This window comes from Schistocerca gregaria, chromosome 4 (assembly GCF_023897955.1).
Source record: "Schistocerca gregaria isolate iqSchGreg1 chromosome 4, iqSchGreg1.2, whole genome shotgun sequence".
In the NCBI taxonomy this organism is placed as follows: domain Eukaryota; kingdom Metazoa; phylum Arthropoda; class Insecta; order Orthoptera; family Acrididae; genus Schistocerca; species Schistocerca gregaria.
Window position 1 is genome coordinate 429153575 of NC_064923.1, and position 24347 is coordinate 429177921.

Consider the following 24347-nt stretch of genomic DNA (forward strand, 5'->3'; position numbering starts at 1 on the left):
CCCCAGATTATCCCATGTAACCACACTCCAGGAGAACACCTCCGCCCTTCAGCATCTGCTTCTACGGCGCACTGTTCGATGACAGGGATGCGTCGCTTCATGGGGTAAAAAATGTAAATGTAGTGTGGCATTGTTAGCTGGGATATCCCGCTGTGTGGGTTCAGCTTTCTGTCAGAAATGGTTTTCTTGCTCCACGCACGCTGGCCTTTTTCCTTTCGGATATGTGTGAGTCGCGTCACATATGTATTGTAGAGTGTAGGTGAGCGTAATGGATGTGTGCATAGTGTAGTGTTGTGTTTGTGTTGTACGATGATGATGATAGAAGGGAGAGGGTGAGATCTGGTGCCGGTACATAGCCTACGCCTCTGGAATAACACCAAAACAGACGCCGAGCTTAAGGTCCCCAACCGGCACAAGAAAGATCGGGAGAATGAGGACAGGCAAAAGTTGTAGAGATTCGTGCTGCTGTAAAAAGAGCGATGCGCGAAGCATACAACCACTACCACCGTCATACCTTAGCAAAAGATCTTGCTGAAAACCTAAAGAAATTCTGGTCTTACGTAAAATCGGTAAGCGGGTCTAAGACTTCCATCCAGTCACTCACTGATCAGTCTGGCCTGGCAACGGAAGACAGCAAAATGAAAGCTGTAATTTTAAATTTAGCATTTGAGAAATCTTTTACGTAGGAGGATCGTACAGACATATCGCCGTTTGAGTCTCGTACCGATTCCCGTACGTAGGACATAGTCATAGACATCCCTGGGAGTGTGAAGCAGCTGAATGGGTTGAAACTAAATAAATCGCCAGGTCCTGAGGGGATTCCAATTCGGTTTTACAGAGAGTACTCTGCTGCACTGGCTCCTAACTTAGCTTCCATTTATCGCGAATCTCTTGCCCAACGTACAGTCCCGAGCGACTGGAAAGAAGCGCAGGTGACGCCTGTATATAAGAAGGGTAGAAGGACGCAGCCTCAAAATTTCAGACCAATATCCTTAACATCGGTTTGTTGCAGGATTATGACTGGGTGTTGTGTGATGTCCTTAGGTTAGTTAGGTTTAAGTAGTTCTAACCATAGCTGTTAAGTCTCATAGTGCTCAGAGCCATTTGAACCATTTTTTTTTTTTTTTTTTTTTTTTTTTTTTTTTTTTTTTTTTTTTTGCAGGATTCTCGAACATATTCTCAGTTCGAATATAATGAATTTCCTTGAGACAGAGAAGTTGCTGTCCATGCATCAGCACGGCTTTAGAAAGCATCACGAAACGCAACTCGCCATTTTTTTCACATGATATCTTGCGAACCATGGATGAAGGGTATCAGACGGATGCCATATTCCTTGACTTCCGGAAAGTGTTTGATCGGTGCCCCACTGCAGACTCCTAACTAAGGTACGAGCATATGGGATTGGTTCCCAAATATGTGAGTGGCTCGAAGACTTCTTAAATAATAGAATCCAGTGCGTTGTCCTCGACGGTGAGTGTTCATCGGAGGTGAGGGTGTCATCTGGAGTGCCCCAGGGAAGTGTGGTAGGCCCGCTGTTGTTTTCTATCTACATAAATGATCTTTTGGATAGGGTGGATAGCAATGTGCGGCTGTTTGCTGATGATGCTGTAGTGTACGGGAAGGTGTCGCCGTTGAGTGACTGTAGGAGTATACAGGATGACTTGGATAGGATTTGTGACTGGTGTAAAGAATGGCAGCTAACTCTAAATATAGGTAAATGTAAATTAATGCAGATGAATAGGAAAAAGAATCCCGTAATGTTTCAATACTCCATTAGTAGTGTAGCGCTTGACACAGTCACGTCGATTAAATATTTGGACGTAACACTGCAGAGCGATATGAAGTGGGACAGTAAAGGCAGTTGTGGGGAAGGCGGATAGTCGTCTTCGGTTCATTGGTAGAATTTTGGGAAGATGTGGTTCATCCCTAAAGGAGAGCGCATATAAAACACTGATACGACCTATTCTTGAGTACTGCTCGAGCGTTTGGGATCCCTGTCATGTCGGATAGAGGGAGGACATAGAAGAAATTCAGAGGCGGAATGCTAGATTTGTTACTGGTAGGTTTGATCATCACGCGAGTGTTACGGAAATGCTTCAGGAACTCTGGTTGAAGTCTCCGGAGGAAAAGAGGCGTTCTTTTCGTGAATTGTTACTAAGGAAATTTAGAGAACCAGCATTTGAGGCTGACTGCAGTGCAATTTTACTGCTGCCAACTTATATTTCGCGGAATGGCCACAAAGAAAAGATAAGAGAGATTAGGGTTTGTACAGAGGCATATAGACCAGTCATTTTTCCCTCGTCGTGTTTTGGAGTGGAACAGGGAGAGAAGATGCTAGTTGTGGTACGAGGTACCCTCCGCCACGCACCGTGTGGTGGATTGCGGAGTATGTTTGTAGATGTAGAACCAACAGACGGATCACCGGCAGTAGTCTCAGGTGCCCTCACTTTATGAGACACTATGGAGAGGTTTGGAATTTAATCCAGGACACTGGCGCAAAGACTGGTGATCAGGAACCTTACGTCATCACCTCTGCTCCACTTGTCGGCCAAATACTAGCACTGCAGGATCCGAATCGGCATATCTCCAGTCGAGAACCACGTGACGTGCATGGGTTAGCGATCTCTGCCACGTAGGCGTTTGTATTCTGGGATTTTCGGCGTAGCCGTACCCTGCGATCAACGTGTACCAAAGTTACGAGCTCATCTGCATGACTACTTTGTAATTCACACTTACGTACTTGGCAGCATTGTTCGGCCATGGTTCACGCACTCCTGGCAACAACGTTGAATGGTAATATCGATTCTATTCAAATGTCGACCTATTCGCTGATTACTCCAACCGGTGTCTTTGAGCCCAAATACATGTTCTCTCTCGAAGGCCGTTATCAAACGCGATGATTTCACGTGTGTGACTTATCATGCGCTCGATTATCAAGTCAGCGGCTGGTGCAAAGACGGAAGACGTATCATCACGACTGCTAGTGATACGTGGCCGTTGGGATCCAGCACGGCGTTCCGTATTACCCTCCTGAACCCACCGATTCCATATTATGTTAACAGTCATTGGATGTCGACCAACGCGATCAGTAATGTCGCGCTACAATAAACCGCAATCGCGATAGACTACAATCCGATCTTTATCAAAGTCGGAAACGTTTTGGTACGCATTTCTCCTCCTTACACGAGCCATCACAACAACGTTTCACCAGGCAACGCCGCTCAACTGCTGTTTGTGTATGAGAAATCGGTTGAAAACTTTCCTCATGTCAGAACGTTGTAGGTGTCGCCAGCGGCGCCAACCTTGTGTGAATGCTCTGAAAAGCTAATCATTTGCATCTCACAGCATCTTCGTCCTGCCGGTTAAATTTCGCGTCTGTAGCATGTCGTCTTCATGGTCTAGCAATTTTAATGGCCAGTAGTGTATTCATCCTCCCTCCCTCTCCCTCTCCCCCTCTCCCCCTCTCCCCCTCTCCCCCTCTCCCCCTCTCCCCCTCTCCCCCTCTCCCCCTCTCCCCCTCTCCCCCTCTCCCCCTCTCCCCCCACTCTCTCTCTTGTCTCAGCCCTGTAGTGGCTTCCTTGATATCACTTTGTAACTTCTATTTTTAACTGAATTTCGTTCACATGTGAGACTTGATATCCAATATAATTGCGCTCCTCCTTCCCAATTTCTGTATTCAGTATTCGTCTTCCTGTTTGTACGTAAATCTTAAATAATCTGATATAATGAAGAAATTGGTGCTCGAATCGCCCGGATATCAGTGAGCGTTAAAGCGCCGCTTCCGTGACAGGGAGGTGCGCCGACACCGGATCGATTTCGCCCGGCGGATTAACGACGAGGGTCGGTGTGCTGACCAGCTTGGTTGTGGTTTTCAGGCGGTTCCCCACATCCGACGCGCTGAGTACCGGGCGGTACCCAAGTCGCGCCACAGTTACACGATTCGCAAGCATTTAGAAAACTTTCGCTCACTTTTCACATGTATAACACTACGAGCAGACAGAATACACCTATTCCTTCCCAAGCTAGTAAAGGGGTGGCTACAGGAAGCGAATGCGGCCACCCATTAAACTAACAATATGCCACGTCCGTCAATAACCATGCCGACACTGCCCAGGGCAAAGGCACAAGAAAAAGAACAGTGAAATTGGCGCTACCCGCTTTGTTATGTCTATGATACTGCCTTCTTGTTCACCTACTTTGATTAATCGATGATCAAACTGTTTGATTCACGACTGTAAGAAGGATCGAGTAAGATGTTTGCATGGCCACAGGCTACGGTATCACCTTCTCTGGGTCCCACTCTTTAGAGGAAGTGTGTGTCTGTGTGTGTGCGTGTGGGGGGAGGGGGGGCAGATGGGGCATGTGAGGTGTGCCGCCACCAGCACTCACCTGGTTGATCATGGAGAGGATGTTGGCCATCTTCATGATACACCGCTCCACGCGTTCAAGTGGGGCGTACACCTTCCACAGGAAGTTGGTGACAGGCTCCACTGCCACTGCCCACCATCCAGCAAGGCCCGATAATGCTGCAAACAGAATTAACGCCATTCGTGATTTCAGTAGTAGCTTGTAAAGAAAAATTTAAGGCATACGTGTAAATTTTACCCAATAATAATAATAATAATAATGAAATGAAATGATCGTATGGCATTGTTGGCCGGGAGGCCCCATGCGGGGAAGTTCGGCCGCCGTATTGCAAGTCCTTTTTAGTTGACGACACTTCGGCGACTTGCGAGTCAATGATGACGATGAAGAACACAACATCCAGTCATCACGAGGCAGAGAAAATCCCTGACCACGCCGGGAATCGAACCCGGAACCCCGTGAGCCGGAAGCGAAGCCGCCGTACGGTTGAAATGGGTTCAAATGGCTCTGAGCACTATGGGACTGAGGTCAGCAGTTCCCTAGAACTTTAGAACTACTTAAACCTAACTAACCTAAGGACATCACAAAGATCCATGCCGGAGACAGGATTCGAACCTGCGTCCGTAGCGGTCGCGCGCTTCCAGACTGAAGCGCCTAGAACCGCTTGGCCACAACGGCCGGCCGCGCCGTACGGTTAACAGGTGTCTTAACAGTATGGGAGGAAACGGCGGGGCGACTGGAAATGCACTCCAAAGTTGAAGTACGATTCTTGTAGGCAAAACGTCTAAATTGCACGCAGATTTCACCGTAAAATTCTGGTGGTATGTGGACAGTCTGCAATGTCGCGTCCAGCGGTAGTGAAATGGTGCCTATAACCTGACCAATGCCGCACATACGTAGGTGTTAAAGATCATAAGGCAAGGCCATCAATATGGTTCACAGACGACAATGTGCAGGCAATCGGGGAACTACGCAGCAATCGCAGACTTTCTGGGAATGAGAACGTTCACACAAGCGTTTCTCGAATGGTTCCTTGATCGTCGTCTATCGTCGAGGAACTGAACGATTTATAGAAAGTTCCGTCGGTTCATTACAGAGACTTGGTGACTACGTTGCAAAATAGTATCATGTATCTGTTGCACTTAAAAGAGTAGTGTAGCATTCAATAAAAGTTACTTGGGCAGGTATAATAATGTGTAACTTACTTCCCGAAGTCCCCTCGTATTTTGCAGAAGAAAGAAAGACTGGTAGAGGCCAATATCAGGGAAGCTCAGTATGGTTTCCGGAGAGATGTAGAACCCTAATACTTAACTTGGAATTGTACCATTTGTACATTTAGAAACCCTTCTGACAATGTTGACAGCAATGTATTCTTTGATATTCTGAAAGTAGCAAGGTTTACTACGACTTCAGGGAAGCAATGCTGGTGTTATAAAGTCGAAGGACGTGAAGGGCAGTTGAGAAGAGAGTGAGATCGGGTTGTAACCTTTACATTGAGCAAACAATAAAGGAAACCAAGGAGAAATTAAAATTCAGGGAGAAGAAACGAAAACTACGAGGTTTGTCGATGAAATTGTAATTCTATTAGAGGCATAGGGCTTAGAAAGGTAATTTGAAGGAAATGGGTAGTGTCTTGAAAACAGATAATAACCTGAACGATAACAAGACGAACAAAGTAAAACAAGGGTAAGGGAACACAGGCGAATTAAATCAGGTGATACTGAGGAAATTACATTACAAAAGTAGACGCAAAAGTAGTGGATGAGTTTCGCTATCTGGGCGGAAAACTAAGTGACATTGATCGAAGATCAGAGAATATAAAATGCAGACTGGCAAGAGCGAGAGAAGCGATTTTGGAAAAGAAAAATTTGTTACGTTGAAGGAAGTGAAACATAGACGATTATCAGTTCAGACAAGAAGAGAATTTGGGTTTCTGAAATGGTACACTAGAGAAGAATGTTGAAAATAGTGGAGGTTGCTCGAATAGCTAAGGAGGTACTGTCTCGAAATAGGGGCGAAAAATTTACGACACAACTTGAGGAAAAGAAAGTGTCAGTTGATAGGACATATCCTGAGGCATCAAGGAATCGTTTGTTTGATACTAGAGGTGTAGAGGAGAAAAACTGCAGAGGGAGACTAAGGCTTGAGTACAGTATACTGGTTCACGTTGCTTTAGGTTGCAGTCGTTACATAGAGATGAAGAGGCTTGAACAGGATAGACTAATGTGGAGAGCGGAACCAAACCAGTCATCGGCCTGAAGGTCACAACAAAATTTTCTTCTGAAAAACTTGTTTTCTTTTTAGTCGTTCTTGAGAAATCACATGTCCAATTGGAAGGCTTAAAAGCAGGTTACGGGATTACGAAAGCTAATCAAGAATGAATGTATATAAAGCTTTTTTTAACTTATTCATTGTCATGGTGAGGTGTTGATTATTTCGTAAATAATTTTGTCAGAATAGTCAAGAAATGGGCGCAGAATACTCGTTATAGACACTCAGAGCGGTCAGCAATAAGCCTGCAATAAGGAGTACATATATACCCTTGTCATAAGCTTTTAATTAAATACATGTTTTAAAAGGCTATTTTTGCGGATTAATTACCGTAGTCACAGGTTCAGGGAAGTGTCTATAGACAGTAAACATTTCACTGCTGTAGACCAATTATTACATGTAGCATATAATTTTCTTTGGCAAATTTACAGGTGTTTCACAGCATTATTTGAAGCATATAAAGAATAACATGTTTAATATTGTTGATTAATTTTTGTTATTAACTAAGCCATTGCAGTATGTAGTGTAGCGTAACCCAGCCTCCTTAGCGGCTGATGGTGATCCGTGCATAGGATGGGGCAGTCACATGGGTACTAATCAACAGGAGCAGGCTATCTGCCGGCGCCAGATTTCACGCTTCACCTTCTCTCTTCCATCTTCACAAACTACACAAACTCAACAAGTGCTTTTCGCAGCCACATACAATGGAGCGATACACCTAAAAAAACTTACATATTTCACGAAGAAAAGGTATCACACTCGCGCGAAGGGGTCTCAGAGGCAACAGTGTAATAAGACTATTTAGTACTGTGTAAATAACCAGTATGTAGTCATACAGACATAGAAGCCCTGCCTCCACTTACATAAAATACACTCCAATATGATTTCAGTTAGTTCATTTATTACTTGTTCTGTAGACCATATTCGCGATAAATGTTACGACGCGGAACGTGTGAAACACACAACACACAAACAACACACACACACACACACACACACACACACACACACACACGCACGCACGCACGCACGCACACACATACACTCCTGGAAATTGAAATAAGAACAACGTGAAATCATTGTCCCAGGAAGGGGAAACTTTATTGACACATTCCTGGGGTCAGATACATCACATGATCACACTGACAGAACCACAGGCACATAGACACAGGCAACAGAGCATGCACAATGTCGGCACTAGTACAGTGTATATCCACCTTTCGCAGCAATGCAGGCTGCTACTCTCCCATGGAGACGATCGTAGAGATGCTGGATGTAGTCCTGTGGAACGGCTTGCCATGCCATTTCCACCTGGCGCCTCAGTTGGACCAGCGTTCGTGCTGGACGTGCAGACCGCGTGAGACGACGCTTCATCCAGTCCCCAACATGCTCAATGGGGGACATATCCGGAGATCTTGCTGGCCAGGGTAGTTGACTTACACCTTCTAGAGCACGTTGTGTGGCACGGGATACATGCGGACGTGCATTGTCCTGTTGGAACAGCAAGTTCCCTTGCCGGTCTAGGAATGGTAGAACGATGGGTTCGATGACGGTTTGGATGTACCGTGCACTATTCGGTGCCCCCTCGCCGATCACCAGAGGTGTACGGCCAGTGTAGGAGATCGCTCCCCACACCATGATGCCGGGTGTTGGCCCTGTGTGCCTCGGTCGTATGCAGTCCTGATTGTGGCGCTCACCTGCACGGCGCCAAACACGCATACGACCATCATTGGCACCAAGGCAGAAGCGACTCTCGTCGCTGAAGACGACACGTCTCCATTCGTCCCTCCATTCACGCCTGTCGCGACACCACTGGAGGCGGGCTGCACGATGTTGGGGCGTGAGCGGAAGACGGCCTAACGGTGTGCGGGACCGTAGCCCAGCTTCATGGGACGGTTGCGAATGGTCCTCGCCGATACCCCAGGAGCAACAGTGTCCCTAATTTGCTGGGAAGTGGCGATGCGGTCCCCTACGGCACTGCGTAGGATCCTACGGTCTTGGCGTGCATCCGTGCGTCGCTGCGGTCCAGTCCCAGTTCGACGGGCACGTGCACCTTCCGCCGACCACTGGCGACAACATCGATGTACTGTGGAGACCTCACGCCCCACGTGTTGAGCAATTCGGCGGTACGTCCACCCGGTCTCCCGCATGCCCACTATACGCCCTCGCTCAAAGTCCGTCAACTGCACATACCGCTCACGTCCACGCTGTCGCGGCATGCTACCAGTGTTAAAGACTGCGATGGAGCTCCGTATGCCACGGCAAACTGGCTGACACTGACGGCAGCGGTGCACAAATGCTGCGCAGCTAGCGCCATTCGACGGCCAACACCGCGGTTCCTGGTGTGTCCGCTGTGCCGTGCGTGTGATCATTGCTTGTACAGCCCTCTCGCAGTGTCCGGAGCAAGTATGGTGGGTCTGACACACCGGTGTCAATGTGTTCTTTTTTCCATTTCCAGGAGTGTACATACACACACGCAAATACACACACACACACACACTCATGCAAACGCAACTCACACACACATGACTACAGTCATGTATGTGTCTATTTTGACGAAGACCTTACGGGCCGAAAGCTTTATGGGTGACAGTCTTTTTGTTGTGCCTATTTGCGGCTCAGCTTCTCTGCTATACGGTGAGTGGCAACTTTCGTTTTCATAATAGTTTCAGTGTTCAGTGGAAGATGGCTCTGTAGAGGGAGTAAACAATAATTTTAGGTGGTACGGTATGAAGACCTGCTATTATTGAATATTCAACCGTCGGGCATTTTACATAACTATAACGGTTATAAGAAAATGAATATTATATGGCGCATGTATAGATAAATATCAGCCCAAAGCGACTGTGGAGCCACAGGTTCCTACACAGTGCATGGTTCGGCTGATTCCTCTGGCGAGCAAAAGAAATGTCCCGCTTGTTGACACTGGCTGTCAGCTGCCTGTGGCGCCAATCGCAGCTCTTTAATCTTACCCTCATCACTGCCACACGCGGTTGGAGTGACATTAAAGGCAGCTTTCATCGCACAATTAAAATACGCTTTATAAACGTCTTCTTCAATCCGCAGGCACCTCTCTGCAGAGGCGCAAAGCGGATTCAGAAATATTTTCGTCGGCGACGAAACGGCATATTTGAATAGCAAAGTTCGGACCTAGGATTGATCTTTTCGGTGGGAGGGATGAGCGATATTATAGGAAAATGGAGTCAGTGCAACTGTGGGTCAATACGCCGCTATTTATGATGTCTACAGCACCCAAAACTTGACCAGCTGTTCCAACGGTATTTATATCACTTTTTCCTTTGCAAATAATATGAGACTTATTCCCGAGTCAGTGCAACTGTGGGTCAATACGCCGCTATTTATGATGTCTACAGCACCCAAAACTTGACCAGCTGTTCCAACGGTATTTATATCACTTTTTCCTTTGCAAATAATATGAGACTTATTCCCGTGCCGGCTGGTGGGACCGAGCGGTTCTAGGCCCTACACCTCGTACCGCGCGACCGCTACGGTCGCACGTTCGAATCCTACCTCGAGCATGGATGTGTTACTTAGGTTTTAGTAGTTCTGAGTTCTAGGGGACCGATGACTTCAGAAATTAAGTCCCATAGTGCTTAGAGCCATTTTCTTATTCCCGCTTTTGTGTCTGTATAAAACCTTACTCGAACGAGACGCGTGTCTATACATTTAAAGCATATTCAGTGACCGCAATAACCATTGTAATTTTGTTTCCAAACCCGTTTAATGAGGTTATAAACAATTCTCATTTTTAAAATAACTTTTAGTATTTACGTTTTTTGACTCCAGTAATATTTCCACGCGTTTTTCTGTACATAGGCGTTCTTTCTTATCACACTGCACTGCACTGACAAAAATATTTCTTCGTTTACATGTTTTTATGTATTCACTTCAGCTCGAGTAGTTTATTTCGATCAAGCGCAGTGCGACCGTCTTTTGTATTGTTTTGTGGCTGAGGGAGCGTCTGTTACCAACACCACCCGGTTCTAGAGGTCTTTGGTGATATTCCACTGCATGTTTCTATGTAGCGGAAAAGCAGAACGCCACAGCCACAAAAACAAAATACGATCGTACTCCATTCGATCAAAACAATGTACTATGCTCAATGTACACGAGGTGAATGTGGAAGTATAAAACATATCAATGAAAAAAAAATACAGTGTATCAATGCATTACAGTGTGCTAAGTATCGGACGTATATGTGTAGAAAAAGAACGGAAATAATGTAGGAGCAAAAAAGTGTGTAACAAAAGTAATTTGAAACTCTAGAACTATTTATCATCTTGTTAAATCGATATGTAAACAAAACCACAATACTTGTGGTTTTGTGATCGCTGTAGATGCTTCAAATAAAGCAAAATGTATCTGCTCTAAATAAGACCTTATACAGTTGTAGAAATGGAATAACTCCAATATGACTTGTAAAACTGGGATTGCAGAAGAGAGAAAAAAAATATTTAAAAAGTGCTTTTGTCTTTATTTGACAGCATTTTATTTGATACGAGCCAGGTTTCAGATTTCAAAGCCAGTATCTAGTGTTATGCTGTCCCAGAAGAGTTATTACTGCATTCTGGTATAACGGGCGGATCGAATCGATCCACTGTATACGATGTCGCTTGCTCGGTTGCTCGCCTTGATCCCGCCACACACGAGCGATTTGCCGAGCAATTTCAGCTATCATTACGGCCGCCACTGTGTCGAAAAGTTCTGCTATGGAAATAGACTGCTATGGTTAGTAGGAGCATTTGGAGCTGATCTCCGTATCCCCACGAATAACTGCAGAAAATAACGCTTTTCTTGGGAACTTTAGGTTGCTTTACAGAATACATTACATTTTTCACAGACGCCAAAGTGGTCTGTGTGAATCTTTCTAGTGTGCTAATACAGTTTTTTTTCGTTTATTAGTCCTATAATTTCTTTTTCATTAGTTTCGTAGCTTAGCTTCAAGTATTTACACCATTTGTTTTGCAGTCTTTTTGTGTCTATAGCAGCTCTGCTGATCATTTTAACTCTTGTTATAAATTGTGTGAAGGACAGTCGGATCATATTAAATGACAAGCTACTTGATTATAGCTGTGTAACAGATTTGTCCTGAACATTTCAGTTAAAATTTTCACTTAATATTACGGTACGTCATTTTGTTTAGAAGTTGAATGATGCCTATGGTTATTTCTTAAATAACTCAAAAATCATCGGATGGAGCTGAGTGTACCGTTACTATTGCTATGAAATTTCTATCATTTCTAAAGCACAGACATAAAAAAATGCTATCACTGCAAAATAGGATAGTGTATTTTGTATTAGTTCTTAATATAAGTTGCAACTATGGCCTTCACGTCACTTCTCAGAGTCGTTCGTGGTCCCTGAATAACTATAAATTGTAAAGGATTAAGTTCTTACTCACCATGGGCAAAATGAAACGAAACAAAACTGCACGAACACGCCTAATAACTAGAGCTACGAATAGCAGCCGGATTGCTAATGAGAAAGGCAGTCATGCTGCAAGCAAGAATGACGTGCGATCCACCGGATGCCCTGGGATTTCAATGCGACGAACGATGAGCCACCGATTGCAGCGGTTTGCCTACATAAGTGGTGATCTATGAAGCGATCGCTCTCTAATCTTGCAGTATGTCAGTATTTATTGTCGATCGGAGAAGAATCGGATTACAAATATAAAAAAAGATCTCGATTGTGTTTGACTGTTATCGATATCAATACTGGTAAAATATTGCTCTCGAGAATTCCAAGACTTTAGAGAATGTTTGAATTTTATGTTTTAAGGCTACCATTCATCGGTAGATGACAATGGCGTCGTTTTCAGCGAACCAGTTGACTAATTCTTCATAGTTCAGCCAATTTTCCACGAAGTATTTTAAATAATACACGCAAAGTTTGCTCGTAAATCAGTCTGCTGTTAAGAAAAGCAGTATCGAAATCTCTACTGAAGTCTCAGGGACTAGCCCGCACATATAAAAAGAAGCAAGCAGTTTACATACCTAGAGAGAAAAATTAATAACATATCTTTCATTGGCTACTGAAACATGACTACATACCTAGAGAGAAAAATTAATAACATATCTTTCATTAGCTACTAAAACATGACTATAACTGATGGTACATTTTATGTTGGTATGCAATAATATTCTTCTTTTATGCTTTTGACGGATGATGAACTCAGTGTAAGTGCTAATGGCAAAAAGATATTTTTATGTGACATAATTACAAATTAACGATTTTCGAATTTTTTTCCGTTTACTTGCACTGTGAAACCTTGCTTACGGCCAAAATTTCATGATTCTAGGTCAGCGGAAATTACATAAATGGCCGTATCTTTTGATTGATTGCCGTAGAAGCTTAAATATTTTATGCCGCCAAGGGACCATGAACCTTAGTATATTATATAAACTTCAATTTGATACGTCTACCCGCTCCTGAAAAAAAAAAAGGTCTTAACAGTCAGACAGACAGACAGACATATAATGATGATGTTTGGTTTGTGAGGCGCTCAGTGGAGCGATAATCAGCGCCCCTACAAATTCCTATCACTGTGAGGTCTCCCTATTTTCGCGGTCGGGAATCGATCTCGGTACCCCATGATCCAGAGGCAGTAACGCTACCCACTAGACGACGAGCTGCAGACGCATACGGACAACAAAGTGATCGTAAGGGAATTCCATTTCTACAGGTGCATAAAGAAGGAAATGCAAGTTATGGTACTAGAACTATTCTACACTCCTGGAAATGGAAAAAAGAACACATTGACACCGGTGTGTCAGACCCACCATACTTGCTCCGGACACTGCGAGAGGGCTGTACAAGCAATGATCACACGCACGGCACAGCGGACACACCAGGAACCGCCGTGTTGGCCGTCGAATGGCGCTAGCTGCGCAGCATTTGTGCACCGCCGCCGTCAGTGTCAGCCAGTTTGCCGTGGCATACGGAGCTCCATCGCAGTCTTTAACACTGGTAGCATGCCGCGACAGCGTGGACGTGAACCGTATGTGCAGTTGACGGACTTTGAGCGAGGGCGTATAGTGGGCATGCGGGAGACCGGGTGGACGTACCGCCTAATTGCTCAACACGTGGGTCGTGAGGTCTCCACAGTACATCGATGTTGTCGCCAGTGGTCGGCGGAAGGTGCACGTGCCCGTCGACCTGGGACCGGACCGCAGCGACGCACGGATGCACGCCAAGACCGTAGGATCCTACGCAGTGCCGTAGGGGACCGCACCGCCACTTCCCAGCAAATTAGGGACACTGTTGCTCCTGGGGTATCGGCGAGGACCATTCGCAACCGTCTCCATGAAGCTGGGCTACGGTCCCGCACACCGTTCGGCCGTCTTCCGCTCACGCCCCAACATCGTGCAGCCCGCCTCCAGTGGTGTCGCGACAGGCGTGAATGGAGGGACGAATGGAGACGTGTCGTCTTCAGCGACGAGAGTCGCTTCTGCCTTGGTGCCAATGATGGTCGTATGCGTGTCTGGCGCCGTGCAGGTGAGCGCCATAATCAGGACTGCATACGACCGAGGCACACAGGGCCAACACCCGGCATCATGGTGTGGGGAGCGACCTCCTACACTGGCCGTACACCTCTGGTGATCGTCGAGGGGACACTGAATAGTGCACGGTACATCCAAACCGTCATCGAACCCATCGTTCTACCATTCCTAGACCGGCAAGGGAACTTGCTGTTCCAACAGGGCAATGCACGTCTGCATGTATCCCGTGACACCCAACGTGCTCTAGAAGGTGTAAGTCAACTACCCTGGCCAGCAAGATCTCCGGATCTGTCCCCCATTGAGCATGTTTGGGACTGGATGAAGCGTCGTCTCACGCGGTCTGCACGTCCAGCACGAACGCTGGTCCAACTGAGGCGCCAGGTGGAAATGGCATGGGAAGCCGTTCCACAGAACTACATCCAGCATCTCTACGATCGTCTCCATGGGAGAAAATCAGCCTGCATTGCTGCGAAAGGTGGATATACACTGTACTAGTGCCGACATTGTGCATGCTCTGTTGCCTGTGTCTATGTGCCTGTGGTTCTGTCAGTGTGATCATGTGATGTATCTGACACCAGGAATGTGTCAATAAAGTTTCCCCTTCCTGGGACAATGAATTCACGGTGTTCTTATTTCAATTTCCAGGAGTGTACATTTACGGCGCTTACAACATCGTGGAACCAACAGAAAAAAAAACAAGCACATACACTCTGAGACGCACCACGAAGGAATTATTCGAATGGGACGCCAATCGGTAGATGTGATGTTCATTTACAGACGAACAAGTGATAACAACTTCAGAAAAATTGGATGATTTATTCAAGAGAAAGAGCTTCACAAATTAAGCAAGTCAGTAACGCGTTGGATCACCTCCGGCCCTTATGTAAGCAACTGATTAACTTGGAATTGACGGATAGAGCTGTTGCAGTGAGGGATTGTTGTTGTTGTGGTCTTCAGTCTTGAGACTGGTTTGATGCAGCTCTCCATGCTACTATATCCTGTGCAAGCTTCTTCATCTCCCAGTACCTACTGCAACCTACATCCTTCTGAATTTGATAATGTATTCATCTCTTGGTCTCCCCCTACGATTTTTACCCTCCACGGTGCCCTCCAATACTAAATTGGTGATCCTGTATAGTCTGTAACTGGTATTAATAACTCATTGAATACAAAGTGTAGAGACTCAGCTACACTTTCCTTTCACCAATTTGTCAGTGTACAGAAATGGTTAAGTAGATAAAGGTATGATTTCTCGTTTAATAATGACAATATTTAAACACAAACGCGCAGACAAGTCAGTGAAAATGATCCAACAATGTTTGCTGCATCAATAACTCAATGAATAAAATGTAGCAGCCACCATTTTTGGAGCATTTGAGGTTACTCACTAGCTTCAATCCGAAAGTTGTGACTCATTTTCGCGACAGTTCAAGTCACATGCATAACTAAAGAGGTACGCCATCTGTTCCTTCCCAAGCGTTCTACGTGAGTGGTACGTCAGTGCAGTGTGTGCATCAACATACATACTCTGCAAACCACTGTCTACGGATGGAAGAGGGCGCTTAGCATTGTATCACATATTAATGTTTCTTCCTGTTCCATTGCGTATGCAGTGCACTGCTTAAAGACCTGTATGCGCGACGTAGCTGGAGTAATTTTGTCTTCACGGTCCTCGCAGGAACAATACGCGGGGAGCTGAAGAATGTTTCTAGGTTCTTCACTTGATAATAGTTTTCCAAACTTTGTAACAAGGCTTTCGAGGTATAATTCGCGTCTATCTTCCAGCGTCTGCCAACTCAGTTTGTTCAACATTTCTGTGACGCTCTCTCGTGAATCAAACCAACCGGTGACCATTCGTGCTGCCCTTCTCCTCAGACGTCCAGTAACGACTGTTAGTCTTATACAGTATGGGTCACACACTTGAGCAGTATTCTCAGATAGGACACACAAATATTTTGTAGGTAGCCTCGTTTGTGGACTACTCGCATTTTATTCCATAATGTTCGGACACAGTTCATGTTCTACAACCACTTGCAAGTCGATGGCAGTGATGTTGGTCTATAATTCAACGGATTACTTCTATTTCCTTTCTTGTATACTGGTATGATCTGGGTAAATTGCAGTCTTTAAGTACTGACTTTCGTCGAATGAGCGGTTGTATATATTCGGGCTAGGTACACACGATAAATGAATACTTTCAAGGTCTTTCTCCCATTAAGTGAAGAACAAAGATGTGTTGTTGAGTTAATTCTATTGAATGGAGGGAAGCAATAATAAAGTTAACGTCCCGTCTTCGTCTACGTCAACAGACACAGAACAGAAGCTTCAACTGAGGTAAGATGGGGAAGGAAATGAACCATGTGATGCTGAAAGAAGGACCCTTAAGTGATTTGGACAAATCATCGAAACTAAAGTTAGATGACTGAGACAGGATTTGATTTCTGGTACTCCCAAATACGAGTACTTGTAGTCCGCCACAAAGCCCAGTAGTCTTATTGACTGGAACGTACCATGAGAGAGCAGTATAGACATTACGAGGTGCTACCCAAAATTTTCATGAATATCCCTATAAAATCAGGACTCTTACCTTCCGCCTTAATTTCCACCGTCACCTTCAAAGTAATCCTCTATGCCTCAGTGCAACGCTTCCAACGATTTTCCCATTGTTGAGGGAGTGCTGGAAGTTTGATAACTGAATCGTGTTCAAAATTAGTTGACATTCCGCTTCAATCTCTCCTTTGAAGCCAAAATTCGTCTTTTCAACCTCAGTTTCACTTCCTGGAAGAGGAAGAAATCGAAAGGGCAGATCATGGTAGTAGAGTGCGTGGGAAACAGCTATCATATTGTTGTTGTTTCTTTTTTTGTCACGAAATCCCTCACAGTGAGCGGAATGTGTTGAGTTGCATTCTCATGATGCAGCAACCACTCTCTATTGTATCTTCTCTTAGGCCGTTTATGTCTACCAACTTCCCTCGATCTCTTCCAAACATCACAACAGACCTTCCTTATGACCGTCTAACGACATGGAAGAAATTCCTTACGGCCAGTTCCATGAATTCAAAAAACGGAAATCATATGCAGTGATCTGACGTCGCTGCGAACTTGGTGCGCTTCTACGGGACGTGGAGAGGATGGTGTCTTCCACTGAGAAGATCGCTGATTTGTTTCAGGGCCAAAACCGTACAGTTTTGATACATCGGCAGTTACGAACTTGAGTAGCAAACTGGGATCATCTCAAACTGCTGCTTACTGTTCAGTGCACACCTGTACCCGGTGCACTCGTTGGTCGGCGTTCAAAAAATGAGGAACGAATTTCGCTGCAGTTCATCTAAAGTTCAGTTCATCATCCAGAATGCGTTGACATTAACATATGATATTCCAACGGTTTCACAAAAATTTCTGCCTTCTGCTCTTGTATATCACTTCACACAATCTTTCTTCGAGTTGTGCACGATGGCTGCGGCTCCTAGTATCTGTCATCCCCCCCAAAAAAATCCTCTATCTTTGAATGGCTTAAACCACACAAACATTCTTGCTTGGCACAAAGTTCGCTCACCAAAAGCATGTGGTGGGTTTCAGCTGCAGTTCTGAAGAGCTTAATATGACACTGAAATTTATTCCTGAAATGCAACTTTACTTTATGTACTACCTAAAGCAACATATGAAAATTTGTGCTGGCCTGGGACTCGAACTCGGTTTTCCAGCTTATCGCGACTGGTCGCCCTACTACCAACACCGTGTTACTAATGGAGGCCGAAATGCACGCGTTTTAGCTCACGCAGGCTGGCGTGAGGAGGGAAGAACTATACTGACGTGAGGTCTGGAACATGACAAGGAATTAGAATTCAGAAAGCGGAAATAATTAGTTTGATACTTAGCTTTCATCCATTAATGATGAACGACACTCTTGACGGTACATGATTCACAATATTATCTGTTCAGAAGACGTACGTAGTAACAGAATATGGCGCCTTGCTAGGTCGTAGCAAATGACGTAGCTGAAGGCTATGTTAAAGTGCCGTGTCTGCAAATGAGAACGTATGTAGGCAGTGAACCATCGGTAGCAAAGTCGGCTCCACAACTGGGGCGAGTGCTAGGGAGTGTCTCTAGACTAGACCTGCCGTGTGGCGGCGCTCGGTCTGCAATCACTGATAGTGGCGACACGCGCGTCCGACGTATACTAACGGACCGCGGCCGATTTAAAGGCTACCACCTAACAAGTGTGGTGTCTGGCAGTGACACCACACTTATGCTATCCGAGAAAGCTCACCGGACCGACCCAAACTTCCATATATCACACCTACCCATTTTGTCTTATAGATCATTAATTCATTTACCCACACTCGCACTCACACTCCGGCACAAATTTTATGTCGCTTTAGGTAGTACATCGGTACCCATTACAGTTAAGTTGAACTTCAGAAATAGATTTCAATACGTGAAACTGTACATCTATATCTACATCTACATGGCTACCCTGCAATTCACAATGAAGTGCCTGGCACAAGGTTCATCGAACTACCCTCAAGTGCACGAGGGAAGCAAACACTTAAATCTTTCTGCACGAGCCATGATCTCTCTTGTTTTGTTATGATAGTAATTTCACTCTATGAAGGTGGAGGCCAACAAAATATTTTAAAAGTCTAAGAAGAAAATTGCTGATTGAAATGTCATGAGAAAAAAGTGAAATGATCGAGTGGCATTGTTAACCGGGAGGCCCCATCCGGGGAATTTAGGCCGCCGAGTGCAAGTCTTATTTCAGTCGACGCCACATTTTGTGACTTGTGTGCCGGTGATGAGGATGAACACAACACCCAGTCCACGAGCGGAGAAAATCTCCAACACGGCCAGGAATCGAACCCGGGTCCGTTGCATGGTAGACAAGCACGTAATCACTTTTAAAAAAATCACATCTTTTTCATTATTATTCCACAAAGCAGCAACAACAATGGCTAGCTTACAATGAAATGACATAAATAAGGCGACAGACAATTGCAGTCATAAATTACAGCATTCATAGTATGAAGAATGATATTCAGTCTTTAGCAGTAGCACACAGTTAGCAACTTCACTGTCACCTTCAACTGGTGGCAGTTCACTCAGCTAAGCAGGCGGACATTTCATGAGAAGACCCTGTCAGAACGATAAAGTCCTTTGTTTAAGTTTCTGCCACCCAAATTAGTGTACCGTATCCGTGCCACTGTCTTCCCTATTTCGCGATAGTACACCACCAGCTGCCTTTCTTTGAACAATCCTATCTGAAGCGGATCCCACACAGTAAAGCCGTAATTCAGAAGAGGGCGGCCGAATGTGGTGTAAGCAGTCTCTTTAATAGTCTTTGGTTTGCTTTCCCCCCACAACATCTATGTGATGGTTCCAATTAAAATTATTCTAACTGTAGTGTCTAAGAATTTAGTTGAATTTACAACCTGTAGACTTGTGTCACTTATCATTCCTTTTAGTACTCTTGTGGATGACTTCAAACTTTTTGTTAATTAGAGTCAATTGCCACTTTTCGCACCATACAGTAGTTCGTTATCAAATAAAAATACTTAATGCAATACTTAAAGCAGGTCCTTTGCTCCTTCAAGTCAGTTATTTACAAATTATCAGATACAGTAGAACACGTTGTAATGAAATGAGGACAACGTGTACACCGACCCACTCCGGGGCTCACGAGAAATACAGGCCCTGCAGCGAACTAGTCGGCTTGTCTGACGCATTTCGTGAACGCTTGGTTTCGTGAAGGGTCCACAGGATATCAATATGTAACTGAAATGTATCCGTTTAAGGCCTTAACTTTGTCATATGCTATCGAGAGCTTGCATGCGTTTAAACCCCAGTCAAGGCAGTGGTTAGCACACTGGACTCGCATTCGAGAGGACGACGGTTCAATCCCGTCTCCGGCCATCCTGATTTAGGTTTTCCGTGATTTCCCTAAATCGCTTCAGGCAAATGCCGGGATGGTTCCTTTGAAAGGGCACGGCCGATTTCCTTCCCCATCCATCCCTCACCCGAGCTTGCGCTCCGTCTCTAATGACCTCGTTGTTGACGGGACGTTAAACACTAAGCTCCTCTTCCTCAAGAATTATTGAATTCGTCTCAAATAGTTACTCGTCCCCTGCCGGAAACGGTTCTGGCGCGCGTGACACGTGCTATGACGTACACACCCCGGCCTTTCCTTCCCGTGGGCCTCGGATGCACTCATAATGACGTCACGTGGCAGGCTGGTGTCGAAGGACACAACTAGAGGCGTCTAGCGACGGAAGTTTGTGCTGCTGATTGTTTGGACACTATATTCAAATTCCTGGAATTGTTGAGTAGCGCTTGTGTAGTGAAGGGTAGGGTAATCGCACCAGGAAAGATGCCAAAAAGCAGAGAGTGGGCACGCAGGCGCTGCATGTGCTGCGAAATATCACTCCAGGTCGAACTACAGATTTCAGATTAAACCGGCATTGACCCAGACTGGTGGGTCGAGGCCTATAACCCAGCTGCTGGAAAGTTATCGCCTACCGAGGCGTAATCATGAGATGTCTGCTCGGCAACTGACTTCAACTTGCAGCTGGACCGTGACCATTCTGCAGACTGCCTACAAGAAGCACTCAACTTATCTCGTTCACTCGCTGCCTAGAGGTTAAGTGAGAGGACTAACACGTACTTTCGAGAACGCTGGGGTTGCGGCTCTCTCTGCTGCTGCGCGGTTTTTAGGGGGTTAATACTGCTTGTATTTGTGCCAAATGTCCTCAGCCGGCTGGCGCGATTGTTTGCCAAATTTCTGTTTACTGCTGCTTTGTGAGGGCCGGGTGACGGGGTCGCGGGAACGGGCCGGACTTGGATCGCGCGTGGCCGCCACGCCGGCGGCACCTCCTCTCTGTTTACATCTTCGGCGGCGCCGAACCCGCCCCCTTAACTGCTGACCCGCGGAGTCAATTAGCAGTTATTTATTTGGTGCTTTGACACGCCCTTATCTCGTGCCCGAGTGACTCAAACGTGTCAAAGTAATAAATATAACTGAGACAAATAGAAGACACTTGATATACTCCACAGTCGATGTCACTGCGATGATCGTCGTTTCCAACCAAGGATCCAGAGACAGAGTTCTGCATTCATCCACCTCGATATGGTCCAACTGGAGGTCTTCTCCTATACTACTCCGCAAGTCACCTTCAGGTACGTGGCGGAGGATATATCTGGTACCACTTTCTCATCCCCTTCCCCTTCTTTGTTCCATTCCCGTACGCATTGGTTCAAATGGCTCTGAGCACTATGGGACTTAACATCTGTGGTCATCAGTCCCCTAGAACTTTAGAACTACTTAAACCTAACGAACCTAAGGACATCACAAAGATCCATGCCCAAGGCAGGATACGAACCTGCGACCGTAGCGGTCGCGCGGTTCCAGACTGTAGCGCCTAGAACCGTTCGGCCACCCCGGCCAGCCACGTACGCATTGTGGGAAGGGTTATTGTCGATGAACTTCCGTAAGGTCTCTCATTTCTCTGATTTTCTCGTCGTACTTATTTCGCGAGACGTTTTTGAAAGAAAGTAATATGTTGAAGAATGAAATTTTCACTCTTCTGTGGAGTGTGCGGTGACATGAAACTTCCTGGCAGATTAAAACTGTGTGCCGGACCGAGACTCGAACTCGGGACCTTTTTTTTCGTTAAGATTCTTCTCGTCTATTTACGCGCTACAGCTTACATTTATTCACGTTCGGGTTCAACTGGCAGTCCCTGCATCAATCGCGGTTTGTATCATGATCACTAACTCCACTTTCATCTTCCATGCTACTAAATAAGTCCACACTTAGATACGAATGCGTGGCTGCTCTCTCTAGTACATTTTAGGGAATACCGCATAAATTTTCTTTCCATGTATGGAATCCCTTTGCATCTTTGAACGTCGGTAGCATAACAGCTTGCATGTTTTACAAAATAGGGTGCACAGTGGCAAAATACGAAAGCTAGCCTGAAGTGCCCTCCGTTTAGATGTAAATAAAACACTTGAATAACTGAAACAAACTTAGTTGAAGAAATTTAAAACTATTGCTTTTTATTACGTCTCTACACAATCAGCAATCAGATATAGGAATTTAGAAGATCTCTTAACAAGTTGACTAATTGCCTCTGCACAAAATTTTTCTGAGTGAGAGTTTTGGAGCCCATCAAACACAGAACATGGGGATCCTAATCTTCACGATCTCGTGTAAAACTTAACGAGAAATCTGGGGGACATGTCGCACGCATTTGAGATATTGTTAAATTCCGGTTTTACACGAATCGTTTCGTCGATTTTCTGTACTAATTCTTTATTGGCTGCAAACTAATGGCTACTTCTATCATTATCATGAGAATTCGTCCTTCTATTCTTCAACAAACGACGTTGTAGACGCACAACACGCTTAGTCATCACATTCGATCCTTATACAGCACAAATTTCGTTATGAATGTAAACGACTTTGAAATATTTTACCGCTAAAAACCATATTGCAGAACGGATTTTCCTTATTGTTGGCTAGATTACCAACGATCTTTCTGAACGGCTATTGTAGGTGAACGAGAAGTATGCGGCTTTGTCGCTGTCGCTATCGCAGTCCTGAGCACACTTTACTTCGTGAGACATTTGAGCGACTGGGTGTCCTCCCCCATACCCAGCTTCTCGTCCCCTCCACTCTTATCCATGCGACATGAAAACGCAGGTTCTTTTTTTCGGAAGCTGAAGGAACTCCTTGTATTATCAATTTTCTAACCTCCCTTTTAAGTAAACCCACATACAATTCTGCCATCTTTACTTTTTTCACGGCGTCACGAACTTGTCTCCGAGGTTTCTGCATAGAGTAGGCAGACTCTCTCTTGGGCTGTTACCTCTCGCTCTGTATTGGACGGGAGGGGGGGGGGGGGAGCAAGTAAATAAGTTAAGGTTTAACTTCTGTCGAAACGTAGTGTACCGTGGTCCTCCGGCATTTAAGGGAAGTTCATAGAAACTTATTAAATAGCACGCAAAACAGAGTCAGAGATTATTTATAGAACTCAGAATAGGGTCTTGTAAAAAATTAACATATATTATCACTTTTCACATCAATAAAAACGTAAAAAAACGAAAATTGTAAGACATGTTTATAGAATTACATTATTTCGTTCTTAAATACACTGTTTGCTGTTTGTACTAACTAATAAGCAAATAAAAATAGCAAGTATTGTACATTTTTATGGTTTGTTTGTTTTACTTGTTATTACCCAGTACTTTGCGTGTCATTACCTTCAGGGGTGGGGAATACCACGCAGTTGCACTTTTTTATTTTAATGTTCAAAATTAAGGTATTGTTTATAACTATTTATAGACGATTGGAATATGTGGAGAAATGTCCATTGTATGGCATGTACTCATTTTCGTAGGTTTTAGTGACATAACGAATGGTTCACATCGATTTTTCCTTAGGTGCGTGTATTTCCCCCACTCTCCCCTATGTATGTAGATGTAGATGTTTAACAACTTTCAGAATTTCTGTGTGTACATACTGATAATGAACTGGAAATCGCACATGACAGGCATTGTTAACAACATCAGCAAATTTCGCAGTGTGTAATTTCTGATAAAGTCAGGAAAACTACACTGAATACTTACACTCTTTTTGTGATGTTCTGAGTCAGAAACGTTCTCTATCATCTTATGTCAAACGTTTGTGATGAATATTAGACCCACCTCAATTAATATTGATGTGGTCAATATGATGTTCAAGTGTGGAGGAATACTACTACAGCTTTTCAGACAGACAGATGGGAAGACATGAGCAGCCTAACACAAGAGAGAGAGAGAGAGAGAGAGAGAGAGAGAGAGAGAGAGAGAGAGAGAGAGAGAGAGCATGCGTGGGTGTCCATATCAGCACGGAGACGGGATATATGTGAAACGCAGCTTGCTTTATCCACACACTGTTTGTTGCAAATAGATTCTGCCTCACCACTTTCCGAAAGGTGTTCAGTAAAGTACTCATTGTAGCCTAAAACACAGGTGCTATCATATGAATTACGTTCGCAGAAATGTGACTGGCTCGAATAAATCTAGGGAAGTAGAGCCTAATACGCTGCAGTGGATGGCGATTTTAAAGAGAAGTGACAGTAACATCGTGTATGCCCGAGAAAAGGTACCAGGGCCACTAATTCTCTGCAGGCACATAAACGATTTGTCATG

The 24347-nt window shown here is 44.9% G+C and overlaps 2 protein-coding genes across 6 annotated transcripts in view; one reads left to right on the forward strand and one right to left on the reverse strand.

The window, feature by feature from the left end:
• The window catches only part of LOC126267351 (uncharacterized), a 191744-nt gene that overhangs the window by 35949 nt on the left and 131448 nt on the right, over positions 1-24347 (reverse strand). For both annotated transcript variants that reach the window (XM_049972476.1, XM_049972477.1), the window contains one exon: positions 4390-4526. In XM_049972476.1, coding sequence (XP_049828433.1) covers positions 4390-4526 — 137 coding nt within the window. The remainder of the gene's footprint in view (positions 1-4389; positions 4527-24347) is intronic.
• The window catches only part of LOC126267355 (neuroparsin-A), a 210226-nt gene continuing 206873 nt past the window's right edge, over positions 20995-24347 (forward strand). For 3 of the 4 annotated variants that reach the window (XM_049972482.1, XM_049972488.1, XM_049972487.1), the window contains exon 1: positions 21220-21329. The gene's annotated coding sequence lies outside the window, so the exon portion shown is untranslated. Of the gene's footprint in view, positions 21330-24347 lie in introns of all 4 variants that reach the window. The other variant, XM_049972486.1, reaches the window with a different exon arrangement.